The 16,081-nt window shown below is 47.7% G+C and overlaps 1 protein-coding gene across 1 annotated transcript; it reads left to right on the forward strand.

The window, feature by feature from the left end:
• The first annotated feature begins 2,689 nt into the window (after positions 1-2,689).
• On the forward strand, positions 2,690-16,044 carry NEURL2 (neuralized E3 ubiquitin protein ligase 2). The gene is made up of 2 exons (XM_040330230.1): positions 2,690-3,429; positions 15,789-16,044. Exons 1-2 carry the CDS (start codon positions 2,718-2,720, stop codon positions 15,902-15,904), a joined length of 828 nt encoding a protein of 275 aa, XP_040186164.1. The 5' UTR covers positions 2,690-2,717; the 3' UTR covers positions 15,905-16,044.
• Positions 16,045-16,081: the final 37 nt, after the last annotated feature.

Below are 16,081 nucleotides of genomic sequence, written 5' to 3' on the forward strand. Positions count from 1 at the left end.
ACTTGTGGCAGGTGACGTGGCCAGATGACATTGCCAGGTGATGTGGCCAGTGGAAATCCACAACTTGTGGCCAGGTGACGTGGCCAGGTGATGTGGCAAGTGGACAATCCACAACTTGTGGCCAGGTGACGTGGCCAGGTGACGTGACTAGGTGATGTGGCCAGTGGCAGGTGACATAGCAGGTGACATGGCCAGGTGATGTGGCAAGTGGACAATCCACAACTTGTGGTAGGTGACGTGGCCAGGTGATGTGGCAGGTGACGTGGCCAGGTCACGTGGCCAGTGGACAATCCACAACTTGTGGCAGGTGACATGGCCAGATGTCGTGGCAGGTGACGTGACCATGTCATGTGGCAAGTGGACAATCCACAACTTGTGGCAGGTGATGTGGCCAGGTGACATGGCCTGGTGACGTGGCAAGTGGACAATCCACAACTTGTGGCAGGTGACGTGGCAAGTAACTTGGCCAGGTGATGTGGCAAGTGAACAATCCACAACTTGTGGCAGGTGACCTGGCCAGTGGACAATCCACAGCGTGTGGCCAGGTGACGTGAACAGGTGACGTGGCAGGTGACATGGCCAGTTGACATGGCAAGTGGACAATCTGCAACTTGTGGCAGGTGACGTGGCCAGATGACATTGCCAGGTGATGTAGCCAGGTGATGTGGCAAGTGGACAATCCACAACTTGTGGCAGGTGACGTTGCCAGGTGACATGGCCTGGTGACGTGGCAAGTGGACAGTCCACAACTTGTGGCAGGTGACGTGGCAAGTGACATGCCAGGTGATGTTTCAAGTGAACAATCAACAACTTGTGGCAGGTGACGTGCCAGGTGATGTGGACAGGTGATGTGGCAGGTGACGTGGCCAGGTGATGTGGCAAGTGGACAATCCGCAACTTGTGGCAGGTGACGTGGCAAGTGGACAATCCACAACTTGTGGCAGGTGACGTGGCAAGTGACATGCCAGGTGATGTTTCAAGTGAACAATCAACAACTTGTGGCAGGTGACGTGCCAGGTGATGTGGACAGGTGATGTGGCAGGTGATGTGGCAGGTGGTGTGGCAAGTGGACAATCCACAACTTGTGGCAGGTGATGTGGCAAGTGACACGCTAAATACAAGTACACTGCTGCTCTCTCAGCTGCTACTCACTCTGGTCTCACAAAATGGCTGAAATGGTTAAATAATACTGTTTTTGAGCTTAGGGAGGGTCTTATGATGTTTCTTAACTAAACGCTTATAAACGCAAAAACACGGTAAAACGCAGCGAAATTCGCGGCAAAACGGGCGTTTTAAACGCTGGTTTTTGCATTTGAAAACGTGTGTTTAGATGAGTTTGCATCTGCGTCTCGTGTGCATGGGGCCTTACTTGCCTATTTTCAGAAGCAGCTACCTACCAACTGTCCAGGCCGATTGTTGTCCAATCACCATTGTGTCCCCCCAGGGGCATCTTCTTCCCTTCCATCTTTACAGGCATTTATATTATAATAATTATTTGTATTATTATTATTATACAGGATTTATAGAACAGTGTGTGCAGCATTTACAATATAAAGGGAGAGAGTAAAGCTAGAATACAATTTACAAGTGTTAGAAGGGCCCTGCTCATAAGAGCTTACAATCTAATAGGGAAGAGTATAAAAGATCCGCCTAGCACAGCACAGAACAAATAGTGGCCCAGAATTTGGTAGAATTTGCCCCTTTTTTACGGAGGCACAGGGCAGCGTTTTTGCCCTGCGCCCCCGCAAATTTACTGCGATGCGCGCGATTCACGGAGCAGGAGCTCCGTAAATTGCGTGTGCGCTCTTTAAAATTGCCCTGCGTAAGGGCGCCTAATGTAAATGATCCCGTAGGGGGCGGGAATCATTTAAATTAGGCGCGCTCCCGCGCCGAGCGTAGAGCGCATGCTCCGTCGGGAAACTTTCCCGACGTGCATTGCGGCAAATGACGTCGCAAGGACGTCATTTGCTTCCAAGTGAACGTGAATGGCGTCCAGCGCCATTCACAAATCACTTACGCAAACAAGGTGAAATTCAAATTTCACGACGCGGGAACGGCGGGTATACTTTAGCATTGGCTGCCCCTACTATTAGAAGGGGCAGCCTTACGCTAAAGACGCCGTACCGAAACTCCGTAACTTGCATACGCAGGGCCCGCGCAACATTGTGAATCGGTGTTAGTATGCAATTTGCATACTATACACTGAGCACAATGGGAGCGCCCCCTAGCGGTCATCGCAAGAATGCAGCCTAAAATCTGCGTGGCATAAGAGCCTTATGCCACGCAGATTTTAGGCTGCAGTCGGCGTTACGGTGTTCCTGAATCAGGAGCATTCGTAACGCCGGAGCAAGTCAGCAATTGCACTGCGTAACTATGGTTACGCAGGCGCAATTGCTCTCTGAATCTGGGCCATTGTTGCGAATGTTTAACTCCCTTCTATGTTATTAGAACCATACTTTGCCTACTATGACCATTTATTTGGTCTTATATTGGAGACCCTTTATTGCTTGAAGAAACCGTTATCAGAAATTGCAATTTGTTTCCAAAATTTCCGAAATGAGATTTCGCATGGCTTTCTGCTCCAGGAGTTTCTGTAATTAGAAATTTGGTAGGTGTTAGCTTCCCTTTCCCTAAAAGGCACTCCGCTATACCTCCTGCAGCTGTTTCAGCACAGATAACCCAGACGCTCTGGCCTTTTAAAAATAGCATCAAGCTGCATGTCATCTGAGCTCTGTGCTGGAGACATGGCCGTGCAATGGCAACCATTCACGTGTTTTCACTCTGTCCATGGTACGAATGTTCGCATCGACACTACAGGAACACAAGCAACAAGAGTTGAAAGCTTTGCTAATGGGATCTGCTTCAGCCGAGACCCACTGGAACCTGGCCAGTTGTTTTTGGTCGAGATTGAGGAAAAAGAATGGGGGTGGTGTGGTCACCTAAGAGTTGGTTTGACAGCTCGAGATCCTCGCAGCATGGAAGTTGTACCAGAATATTCACTGCCAGATCTTGTCAATCAAGGGGATAGCTGGGTATTCGCCATAACACGAAACCATAATAAAGTGGTGACCGAGGAAGAAGAAAATAGCCCTAGCTCGGGAAAAGGACTTCTATCGGACCCTTACCTAAAAGTGGGCAAGTATAAAATTTCTCGTGACAAGCTGGTAGCACGAAGTAGGCCGGGCCGGTTTAGCCACATTTTGGATGACTTGTACAAAACCAATGTGCTGCCACCTACAGCCCTCAGGAGCAGGATTGGGGTATTGTATGAACCACAGTCAGATGGAACCCGTCACATGCACACCATCATTAATGGGGAAGATATGGGTGCCAGTGTCCGTGGAATACCAGCCTCACAGCCGCTGTATGCCGTCATTGATGTCTTCGCCTCTACCAAGAGTGTTCGAGTGATCCAGTTAGACTACGGATGTATGTATCACATTCAACTATTAGCTGAACACATGCCCACGGGGGGGGGGGGGGGGGGGGGGATTCCCTATAAGGGAACGTGATGACTCTTTGACATTCAGAAGCAGCTCATACACTATGCATTAATACCCAGTTATGGAGCGAGTTTAAGAATAGTTGTCAAAAGAATAGGAAGCGGCGCAATCAATTTATGAGTTGATAGTTGGCTTAAGAGGATTTACAATAGGGTGACCAGACATCCCCGGTTTCCAGGGACAGTCCCCGGATTGAGGACACTGTCCCCGGAGCCAGTCTGTCCCTGAATTTCTCCCCGGATTGCAGTGGCATGGGGGGTATCTGGTACTCTCGCCCGGGTGCAACATTTGGGGGGGCGCAAAATCATTACTGTTCCCCCCCAAGTGTGCTGTGTTGTCCCACCGCCCAGGGACTCCTGTGGTCCAGCCTGTTCCCCATGATCCCTCTGGTGCGGGCAGCTTGTGTGTGCGTATGTGAGAACAGCAGAGGGCAGGGGCGCTGCAGAGCGTACGGCGACTATTGGAGAAGTTCTTGGCAGGGGATACTGAGGATCGGCTGCGTATCGGAAACAGTACCTGTTGCTGGGGAGCCCTGCTCCGATGGATTATCATGGAGGCCAACAAAATCAAACAATCTACACTGTTCATGGGGGGGGGGGGGGTGAGTAGTGCAGGAATCAGGTAGGTCAGTGTAGTGGTAAGTAAAGGACTCAGGTAGGTCAGTGTAGGGATAAGGTAGGTCAGTGTAGTGGTCAGTATAGGAATCAGGTAGGTCAGTGTAGTGGTCAGTATAGGAATCAGGCAGGTCAGTGTAGTGGCCAGTATAGGAATCAGGTAGGTCAGTGTAGTGGTCAGTATAGGAATCAGGTAGGTCAGTGTAGTGGCCAGTATAGGAATCAGGTAGTTCAGTGTAGTGGTCAGTATAGAAATCAGGTAGGTCAGTGTAGGGATCAGGTAGATCAGTGTAGTGGTCAGTATAGGAATCAGGCAGGTCAGTGTAGTGGCCAGTATAGGAATCAGGTAGGTCAGTGTAGTGGTCAGTATAGGAATCAGGTAGGTCAGTGTAGTGGCCAGTATAGGAATCAGGTAGGTCAGTGTAGTGGTCAGTATAGAAATCAGGTAGGTCAGTGTAGGGATCAGGTAGATCAGTGTAGTGGTCAGTATAGGAATCAGGTAGGTCAGTGTAGTGATCAGTATAGGAATCAGGCAGGTCAGTGTAGTGGCCAGTATAGGAATCAGGTAGGTCAGTGTAGTGGTCAGTATAGGAATCAGGTAGTTCAGTGTAGTGGTCAGTATAGAAATCAGGTAGGTCAGTGTAGGGACCAGGTAGATCAGTGTAGGAATCAGGTAGGTTAGTGTAGTGGATAGTGTAGGAATCAGGGTGGTCAGTGTAGGAATCAGGTAGGTCAGTGTAGTGGTCAGTATAGGAATCAGGTAGGTCAGTGTAGTGGTCAATATAGGAATCAGGTAGGTCAGTGTAGTGGTTAGTATAGGAATCAGGTAGTTCAGTGTAGTGGTCAGTATAGAAATCAGGTAGGTCAGTGTAGTGGTCAGTGTAGGGATCAGGTAGATCAGTGTAGGAATCAGGTAGGTTAGTGTAGTGGATAGTGTAGGAATCAGGTAGGTCAGTGTGGTGGACAGGTAGGTCAATGTAGTGGTCAGTGTAAGAATCAGGTAGGTTAGTGCAGTGGTCAGGTATGTCAGTGTAGGAATTAAGTTGGTAAGTACTACTATACTATTGGAAGGGACTCAGGAAGTGCTAAAAGTCTGGCGGGGGGTGCAAATTTCTTGCCTTGTCTCGGGCGCTGACAACCCACGCTACACCACTGACTGCATATATAATTTGGGGAAAATATGCGTATAAAATAGTTTACCATTTACCAAAAAAATAAAAAATTCCCCGGATTTCATTTAAAAAATCTGGTCACCTTAATTTACAAAATTTTGGAAAATTTCTTGTGATCAATTGTTGATTTTTGCTAATTCTGCCAATCTCCATGCATGCAACACACACACAAGCCTCACAAGCTAGGGCTCATTGATTGCTTTGACATTGGAGAACATTCGGACATGCGTCCAACCATCTCCCAATGTCTTTCAGATGAGCTTCTGCACTAAACAGGAAAGCTTTGGTTGCCTGTGTATTGTGTGTAGAAAATGTACAAGAAGGGGGGACAGGATTGCCATAGCTCCCAACTGTCCCTGATTTCGAGGGACAGTCCCTGATTTGGAGCAATGTCCCTCTGTCCTCCTCATTTTGGTCTGATCCACATAGATGTATATAAAATGCACTTTTTATTTATCAAAAAGTGTTTTCCTGCACTAAACCTTTCATCCGATTTATAAATTGCTGCATTTGTAAATTCCAAAAGCCAATATAAAGAAATAGTAGTGGTAAAAAAAAAACATTTCTGGGTTTACCCAATCTTGTTTTTTTTGTACAATTCTCCTTTAAGGGGGCGTGGCAGTGGGGTGTGTCCTCAGTAGTGTGGTTAGGTTTTGTGCTGCCCTAGGCCTGACTAAACTCGTGCACCCCCTAATTTAAATATGACCCACCCCTTCCTGTCACGACCACGCCCCTTTCTGTTTAAGACCCACCCTAAAAAAATTTGAGCGGGGACACTAGTTCTTAAAGCGGATGTGCCACTAAAAAAATATATTAAAAGCCAGCAGCTACAAATACTGCAGCTGCTGACTTTTAATATAAGGACACTTACCTGTCCTGGAGTCCAGCGCCGTCCGCAGCAGATGACGAGCGATCGCTCGTCACCCTGCTGCTCCCTCCTCCATCCACAGTGAGGGAACCAGGAAGTGAAGCGCTCCGGCTTCACTGCCCGGTTCCCTACGGCGCATGCGCGAGTCGCGCTGCGCCCGCCGATTGGCTCCCGCTGTGTGCTGGGAGCCAAGTGTTCCCAGCATACAACGGGGGACGGACGGGAAGCAAGGAAAAAACCCGTCTTTTGCCCGTATCGTAGGGCCGGAAGTGGGTGCAGATACCTGTTTGTAGACAGGTATCTGCACCCCCCCTCCCCCCTGAAAGGTGTCAAATGTGACACCGGAGGGGGGAGGGTGCCGATCAGCGCGACTTCACTTTAGAGTGGAGATCCGCTTTAAGGTCTGGGGGGGGGGGGGGGGCAATGGATTCCCTCAATTTGCATAGATTTCCTCCCTCTTCCTGTTTGGCTATGGGGCAGGAAGTGAAGGGAAAGGGTGAATGGGTAAGGGATGGTAAAAAATAAACTGACAGGGGCTATAACCCTCCCTTACTCTATCCAAAATGAAAAAAAAAAGTGTTGCCTATAGTTCTACTTTAAGCACAAATTTCTGACAATTTCATGGAGAGGACTAAGAAGATATAACCATGCCAATGGTGCAGCAGAAAACATATAGCACAGTGAGGAAGGTTTGTGTTCCAGGCTGATAGGACAGTCAAAATTAGAAGCAGCTTGCATTACACTAACAGTGTAGCACAACCCGGCAGGGATTCTTTCCGTGCTGCCCTCTTGCAAAGTGCTGCCCTAGGCCTGGGCCTTGTTTGCCTAGGCCAGGATACAGCATTGTGTGTCCTATGCCTACATACTTTTTCTGATAAGTGTCCCTCATTCCCATCTCAAAAAGTTGGGAGGTATGAGGATTGCGTTTACCATATTGTTGGCCGAGGGCCAGTGCTTAGAGTGGCAAAGTTTGAGGAGGCAGCAACGTCTTATTATTTACAAATTGTATACATTTGTCTCTAGTTTTGTCTCCATTCTCTGACCACCACTGGACATTTGTGGCCACATTTAGGAAGAGAATAGTAAAAGCAAAGTGGTGCAGGGGGAAGTCAGAAAGGCCTTTTACAGTTCAAGAAAAAATGTATCTCTTCTTTCTTTGGTGGTCTGGACATGTAAAAAGTAGCTTTATATATACAGCAGATGCCATAATGCTTCCAATAGCTCTTTCTAGTGAACATTACATCAGGAGAGGTGGTGGCTGGTGGTATATATTTTTGCGGGGGGGGGGCAACAAACAATGCACCCCCCAGATGGTCATCAGCCCCGCATTTACCCCATCTAGGTCATGGGTAGGGCTTCCTGTGGGCAGCGGCTTCCCCTGGGTCTCCTCCCTCCTCTTTCTAGGTTACTTCTCCTCTCGGCCAATCGGGTAACGGGTCTCAGGACCTGCTTCCTAATTGGCCGGGAGGAGAATTAGGAAGACAATATTAATTTGCTAATATAAATTCGCTATTGTCACACAACTGGGTGGGCTCGGGGCGCAGTGCTCTGCGCCCGGAGCCCACCCTTTTTTAAAACCAATTAGAGCCTCGGGCCTCATCTGGTTGCCGACTTTATCTACATGGAAGGTATAATGCATTCTATGGGTCTGAGGTTTCATTTATTCTGCTTATTGGAACACATTACCGCTAAACTGACAGACACATCTAGCGTTTTTTCTGTTCTTTGGTTCCTCTCCTCTCGCCTTTGTTGTTTATTTTCAGACTGTAAACCCTCCTCATCTAATACGCCTGTGTGTGTGCATGGACACATAGGCTTACATAATTGCCTTTTCTAGATCTTTGATACCGTTTGGCTGATATTTGTATTTTTTTTATGAGCTTACAAAGACAGAGGCAAGAGTCTTTCAGTGACATATCTGATTGCACTGAACAAGAACAGTTTCAGTTACTTGATGCCAGTGGCGGCTGGTGTTCCATTGGTCGGGGGCAGCAGAAGGACCTGACCACAGACCACCCCCGTTGCTCCAGCCCGCACTGCGCACGATACCCACCCACCCCAGTCGCTAGCTCACTCGCTCTGTGCTGACAAATGTAGGCGGCTCCCGATGACGTCTGAATGACAAAACACGTAGGGAGGAGTCAGAGCCACGTTAGCGCAACACTTCCGGTTTTTCGGCTGCAAACTTTGTTTGTTCAGCGTCCATTGATTTATCTTTTTTGCCTAATTTGTTCACATACAATGTGAGTATTTTAAACACATTTTGAACAATAAAATTTGTTATCCTTTACGGAGTTACGCTATGGGCATCCTTTCTTCTCCCATATAACATTAACTGGAGGATCGAAGGAAATCGATGGAGTCGGACTTTGGATTTCCTAGACTGCTGTACAGTGGCACATACTGTGACTGCGTCACCACCCCAAGCAAGGGAGAAGCATCTGGTGAGTGCAATCTTATTAAGAGCACGGTGTGTCACGCATAGAGCAGGACTGGAAGGGCTTCCCCAGCAACGAGGAATTCTTTTAAACATAAAAGTCACTTATTATTGCTATTTTTGTCAAATTACTTTTTTATTTTTTATTTAGTTTTGATTGCAAATTATTCAACTAGAATCACTGGACTGGACTGTCAATGTTTTTTGGACACCATTTTTTACATTTTAGAGAAGATTCATTTATTCATTTTGGTTCTCATTGTACACTTTTTCTTTTCACCCGACCGAGGGTCTAACACCCGGCAGCACTTCTTCTTATATATATAATCCTGGTTTTGCTGTTCCATTCCTGAATGTTTTGTTCTACACCTAGGAAGAGGGTGTTTGTTCGTTTTTTTAATTTTTCTTATTTAAATAGGCTTTATTTTTCACCAACACCCGGCCGAGGGCCAAACACCTGGAAGGACGCACATTTTCATTTTCTTGATTTTTTATTTTTATTTCTTACACTTTTTTGCAAAGACTGTTTGTTTGTTACCTTTACTTACACACACGTGAATCCACTGGAATATTAGTAAACACCCGGCCGAGGGTGTAACACTTACTCCAAAAAAAATTCAAACGTTTTTCAAAGTTTCCTTTATTCATTTACTGTGTGGTACATATTTCACGTTTACACCTCATCACTTTCGGGTACACACCTTGCCGTTGAACCCTTTCCCATTAGAACAGCGCCAATCTACACCCTTCTTTTCTTTCATTTCCTTACTCCACCCAGGTGGTAGTAAATTAGTAGGGGCAGCAGTTCGCCTTATTTCCTTTCCTGTGTACTTTTGCTCTCTATAGCGCGGATCCAACCCATCTACCAATCCAAATGTAGGAGGCAGCTTCCCCCCTCAGTCTCCTCCATGTCCCGACTCCTTCGGTCAGGCTTCCCATGCGTCTCCTCGGCCGTTTAGGATGTCTTCTCCTTTCGGCCAATCGGGAAACAGATCTCACGACCCACTTCCTAACTGGTCAGGAGGAGGATCAGTGTGATAATAGCGAATATTTATTCGCTATTGTCCCACCATTGGGTGGACTTTTTTTTAAAGACTATTAGAGCCCTCACTGAAATCAATGAGTCCAGCGTCCTGTGTGAAGATTAGGGGGCCAGATGCATTGATGAGGGGGGGCAGCGCCCGTGCGCTTCTAATGGAAGGGCCACCACTGCTTGATGCAGTCAAACAACACATTTTCCAGGACTTTAAAGAGGAAGTAAAGTAAACCCTCTAATACATTTCTTAAAAAAAAAAACCTGCAAGAGAAAGGCATAATGAGCTAGTATGCATAGCATAACTGTCAATGTTTTTTGGACACCATTTTTTACATTTTAGAGAAGATTATTTTGCGAGTGACTTCCGGGTATCGCGGCTCCGGCGTTGTGTTTGGCCAGAGACGTGATGACATCACTCCCTCGCATGCTTGCGGGAGCCATCAGTAGGGGTGCAACGAATCACAGTTAATCCGTGATCAGAACGGGTCACCCCCTTCGGATCGGAACACACTGTGATCCGCGGATTTCCGCGGCTCCGGAGCTAGGCCGAAGCCGCGGTCTTTCCTAACGTTATGGCCGCGGCTTCGGCCTACCTCCGGAGCCACGGCCATAACGCTAGGAAAGGCCGCGGCTTCGGCCTAGCTCCGGAGCCGCAGGAATAACATTAGGAAAGGCCGCGGCTTCGGCCTAGCTCCAGAGCCATGCCCATCTTGGTACACCCGTCGGCGGCCCTCCTCTGTTTACACCCACAGAGGAGGAGCGCTCACTCGTGGGGAAGAAGCACACGCTAGGAGTGTCTGTACTGCCCGAGGGGGGTCTCTTGCCCCTAGAGGAGGGGGGTCTCTTGCCCCTAGAGGGGGAGGTCTCTTGCCCCTAGAGGGGGGGGTCTCTTGCCCCTAGAGGGGGGGGGTCACTTGCCCCTAGAGGAGGGGGGTCACTTGCCCCTAGAGGAGGGGGGTCTCCTGTACTGAGAGGAGGGGGGTCTCTTGTACTGAGAGGAGGGGGGTGTTTGCACCGAGGGGGTACTATAGTTGGTGGGGGGGAGATGTGTATATTACAGTGGGGGGGATGTGTATATTACAGTGGGGGGGGGGAGATGTGTATATTACAGTGGGGGAGAATTTTTTTTTTTTTTGCCGATCTGAAAAATGATCCGATCCATGACTCCTGATCCGAGGAACGATCCGAACCGTGAGTTTTTTGATCCGTTGCACCCCTAGCCATCAGTGACGGCACGCTCAGTGCGCCTGCGCCGTTGTCTACGTCACGCATGCGCCGTAGACATCGGTGCAGTCTTTTCTGCAAATATCTCCTAAACCAGGTAGCCTGAATCTAGGCTTTCCAGTAGGTTAAAGTGGTCTGTAAGGGGTTACAACCGCTTTAAGTACAGAACATTCTACCGGTTCCCCAATTTCCATTATACAGACGTGCTGTCTTCTTTTTATACGTCTAACAAATTTGTAGGTGGAGATTGATGTGATTAGGTCAATGTTCTCTGTAAAGCGTTTCAGAAAAAAAAAAAAGTGTCAGCACTACATAAATGAGTCATATAAATATATATATCTTAAAAGTACCGAAGGCTTTCAGCATTTAACACCTAATATGGTGTTTTAAGAGGAAATGACTAGTCTATAGATGTTCCTGCATGCGCTGGTTGCTGAGCTTTCTGTGAATCATGATGAAGCATGTGATTTAAAATTACTTTTAACCAACAGGTCCAATTGCAAAAACAAATTAACGGATCAAGACCATTAACCAAAAACACTGATTGTTACATTTCTTTGATAGAAACTGCTGGTGCCTGGTGGTAATTTGTTTTATAATCTGTTCAGTCCTCTCTGCAACTAAAATCAGTTTGAAAACGACTATAAAACTGCTGACTCGGTGACTCCAGCAACCATTCTTTCCATTAACGGGAGATATTTGAGGGTACAGACCACCCATGAACTTGGTGTAGAGTTATTCCCCTGAAGTGGTTGTAAAGTCAGAAGGTGTTTTTCTCTGAGAAAAAAAAACCTTCTGTGTGCAGCAGCCCCCCAACACTTACCTGAGCCCCCTCTCTATCCAGCGATGTCCAGGAGTGCCTCAGCTGTCCCAGACTCTCCCACCATTGGCTCTCGCTGCTGTCAATCAAAGTCAGTTAGCCAATCAGGAGTGAGGGGGGACGGAGCTGAACCACAGCTCCATGTCTGAATCGACACAGGCAGCTGTGGCTCGGCTCAGGTGCCCCATAGCAGGCTGCTTGCTGTGGGGGCACTCGACAGTTATTTTTTTAAGAAACAAAAACAAGACTTTAGTATCAATTTAAAGTAGTTGTAAAGTCAAAAGTTTTTTTATCTTAATGTATACTATGCATTAAGATAAAAATCCTTCTGTGTGCATCAACCCACTCAGCCCCCCTAATACTTACCTGAGGTCCCTCTCTGTCCACGAGTGTCTCAGCCGTAGGAGATTCTCCCTCCATCATTGGCTGAAACACAGCAGCGGCGCTATTGGCTGCCGTTGCTGTCAGAGTCAGCTAGCCAATCAGGCGAGAGAGGGGGTGGGGCCGGGTCAGGGCTCCGTGTGTAAATGGATACAGGGAGCTGTGACTCGGCTCAGGTGCCCCCCATAGCAAGCTGCTGACATTGGCCATGACCCTTCCTGTCAAGGCCACACCCCTTTCTGTTTAAGACCCACCCTGAAATTTGAGTGGGGACACTAGTTCTGAGGGCCAGGGGGAGGGAGGGGGCATTAGATTCCATTAATTTGCATAGATTTCCTCTCACTTCCTGTTTGGCTATGGGGCAGGAAGTGAAGGAAAATCTCTGCAATGGGACAGGCATGGTAAAAAATAAACTGACGGAGCTATAACTCTCCCTTACTCTATTCAGAATGAGAAAAAAAAGTGTTGTCTATAGTTCAAGCACAAATTTCTGATAATTTTATGGAGAGGACTAAGAAGATATAACCATGTCAACAGTGCAGCAGAAAACATATAGCATGGTAAGGAAGGTTTGTGGTCCAGGATGATAGGACAGTCAAAATTGGAAGCAGCTTGAACAGTGTAGCGCAAGCCGGCGGGGACTCTTTCCATGCTGCCCCCCTGCAAAGTGCTGCCCTAGGCCTGGGCCTTGTTGGCCTAGGCCAGGATACAGCGTTGGAGAGGGGCACTGTAAGCTGGGGGTTTGTGGTTGGGAAAAGAGCACCATCAGCTGGGGAATTGTGGTTGGGAAAGGAGCACCGTCAGCTGGGGGGTTGTGGTTGGGAAAAAAGCAATGTCAGATGGAGATTGTGGTTGGGGAAAGAGCATCGTCAGATGGGTGATTGTGGTTGGGAAAAAAGCAACGTCAGATGGGGGATGGTGGTTGGGAAAAAAGCAATATCAGCTGGGGGATTGTGGTTGGGAAAAGAGCACCGTCAGCGGGGGGTTTGTGGTTGGGAAAAGAGCACCATCAGCTGGGGAATTGTGGTTGGGAAAAGAGCAGCGTCAGCTGGGGGATTGTGGTTGGGAAAGGAGCACCGTCAGCTGGGGGATTGTGGTTGGGAAAGGAGCACCGTCAGCTGGGGGATTGTGGTTGGGAAAGGAGCACCGTCAGCTGGGGGATTGTGGTTGGGAAAGGAGCACCGTCAGCTGGGGGATTGTGGTTGGGAAAAGAGCACCGTCAGCTGGGGGGGGGGGTTGTGGTTGGAAAAAAAGCAACGTCAGATGGGGGATTGTGGTTGGCAAAGGAGCACCGTCAGCTGGGGGATTGTGGTTGGGAAAAGAGCGTCGTCAGATGGGGAATTGTGGTTGGGAAAAGAGCGTCGTCAGATGGGGGATTGTGGTTGGCAAAGGAGCACCGTCAGCTGGGGGATTGTGGTTGGAAAAGGAGCACCGTCAGATGGGGACTTGTGGTTGGGAAAAGAGCGTCGTCAGATGGGGGATTGTGGTTGGAAAAGGAGCACCGTCAGATGGGGGTTTGTGGTTGGGAAAAGAGCACCATCAGCTGGGGAATTGTGGTTGGGAAAAGAGCAGCGTCAGCTGGGGGATTGTGGTTGGGAAAGGAGCACCGTCAGCTGGGGGATTGTGGTTGGGAAAGGAGCACCGTCAGCTGGGGGATTGTGGTTGGGAAAGGAGCACCGTCAGCTGGGGGATTGTGGTTGGGAAAAGAGCACCGTCAGCTGGGGGGGGGGGTTGTGGTTGGAAAAAAAGCAACGTCAGATGGGGGATTGTGGTTGGCAAAGGAGCACCGTCAGCTGGGGGATTGTGGTTGGGAAAAGAGCGTCGTCAGATGGGGAATTGTGGTTGGGAAAAGAGCGTTGTCAGATGGGGGATTGTGGTTGGCAAAGGAGCACCGTCAGCTGGGGGATTGTGGTTGGAAAAGGAGCACCGTCAGATGGGGACTTGTGGTTGGGAAAAGAGCGTCGTCAGATGGGGGATTGTGGTTGGAAAAGGAGCACCGTCAGATGGGGACTTGTGGTTGGGAAAAGAGCGTCGTCAGATGGGGTATTGTGGTTGGGAAAAAAGCAATGTCAGATGGAGATTGTGGTTGGGGAAAGAGCATCGTCAGATGGGGGATGGTGGTTGGGAAAAAAGCAATATCAGCTGGGGCATTGTGGTTGGGAAAAGAACACCGTCAGCTGGGGCATTGTGGTTGGGAAAAGAGCATCGTCAGATGGGGATTGTGGTTGGGAAAGGAGCACCGTCAGCTGGGGGATTGTGGTTGGGAAAGGAGCACCGTCAGCTGGGGGATTGTGGTTGGGAAAGGAGCAACGTCAGATGGGGGATTGTGGTTGGGAAAAAAACACCGTCAGCTGGGGGATTGTGGTTGGGAAAAGAGCACTGTCACCTGGGGGAATGTGGCTGGAAGAGGGGCACTGCCATCTGAGGGGTTGTGGCTGGGAGAGGGTCACTGTCAGCTGGGGGGTTGTGGCTGGCAGAGGAGCACGGTTAGTTGGGGGTTGTGGTTGAGAGAGGAGTACTATCACCTGGGGAATATAGGTTTGAAACATGCACTGCCAGGTAAGGATTGTGGCAGAGAACAGCTTGCTGTCACCTGGGGGTACTAGCAATATCAGCTGTCCTTAACAAGGTGGCATCCAGGTTCATGTGCCTACTGTGACTTTTAGAGAACTTAAATTATTACAAATACTCATTGGTGATTGATTCTCTTTAAATATGTTGGTGGGGTTAGAAGGAAAACACAAATTAAAGAAACAAGAAGGGAAGTTACTAAGAATGCCTGCCTGTACATAGATGCTCATTCCTCCAACTTTTTGAGATGGGAACGAGGGACACCTATTAGCATAAGTATGTAGGCATAGGACACACCCCCTTAAGGGGGAAATATACAAAAATAAATAAAAAATAGTGCTTTTTCTACTATTCCTTTACAATGGATTTTGACATTTCCAAATGCATCAATATAGAAATCAGATGAAAGGTTTAGCGCTGGAAAACACGTATTGAAAGCTAAAAAGTGCATTTTATATACATTTACAGGTGAAACTTTAAAAATTTGAATATCGTGCAAAAGTTCATTTATTTCACTAATGCAACTTAAAAGGTGAAACTAATACATGAGAGAGACTCATTACATGCAAAGCAAGATAGTTCAAGCCATGATTTATCCTGATTGTGATGATTATGGCTTCCAGCTCATGAAAACCCCAAATCCACAATCTCAGAAAATTTGAATATTGTGAAAAGGTGCAATATTCTAGGCTAAACGTGTCACACTCTAATCAGCTAATTAAGCCATAACACCTGCAAATGGTTCCTGAGCATTTAAATGGTCTCTCAGTCTGCTTCAGTAGGAATCACAATCATGGGAAAGACTGCTGATCTGACAGTTGTGCATAAAGTCATCATTGACACCCTCCATGAGGAGGGAAAGCCTCAAAAGGTAATTGCATAAGTGAATTTCTCACTTCCTGTTCCTCCTCAGTAAGCTTGCCCCCATCATCCGAGCCGTTCTGGCTGGGGGTTTTTCAGCCAGAACAGCTTACTGAGGAGGAACAGGAAGTGAGAAATTCAGACAAAGGAAAAAAAAACCTTTAGAAGGAAAAAGGTAAGTGAACCAAAAATGCACTAGCTTAAAGGAACCTATTTAGAAAATAATAAAACTAACCTTTACAACCCCTTTAAGTTGTATAATTTGCATAATGATTTCAGACGTCTTTTTTTTGTTTTCTAGTTCCATCCCTGCAGACATTGTGCCGCCTTATCATCCAGAAACATATGATGCGCAGACTCGACATTGATCAGTTAGACCTGCCACAGTTACTGAAGAACTTCTGCAAATTTGAGTGAAATATGTGGACACTTTATACTGATTATAAGACGTAGAACTACATATGGGAAGAACATGTTCCTTGCTTGGAGATCACATCGGCCATTGCTCTGTTTTGTAACCAATAAATATAATTGCGGCTACATTGGCAGTATTATAATTCTGCAATTGTTTCATCAAGAGATCATTGTACTACA

Source organism: Rana temporaria, chromosome 12 (genome assembly GCF_905171775.1).
Source record: "Rana temporaria chromosome 12, aRanTem1.1, whole genome shotgun sequence".
NCBI classification, from domain to species: domain Eukaryota; kingdom Metazoa; phylum Chordata; class Amphibia; order Anura; family Ranidae; genus Rana; species Rana temporaria.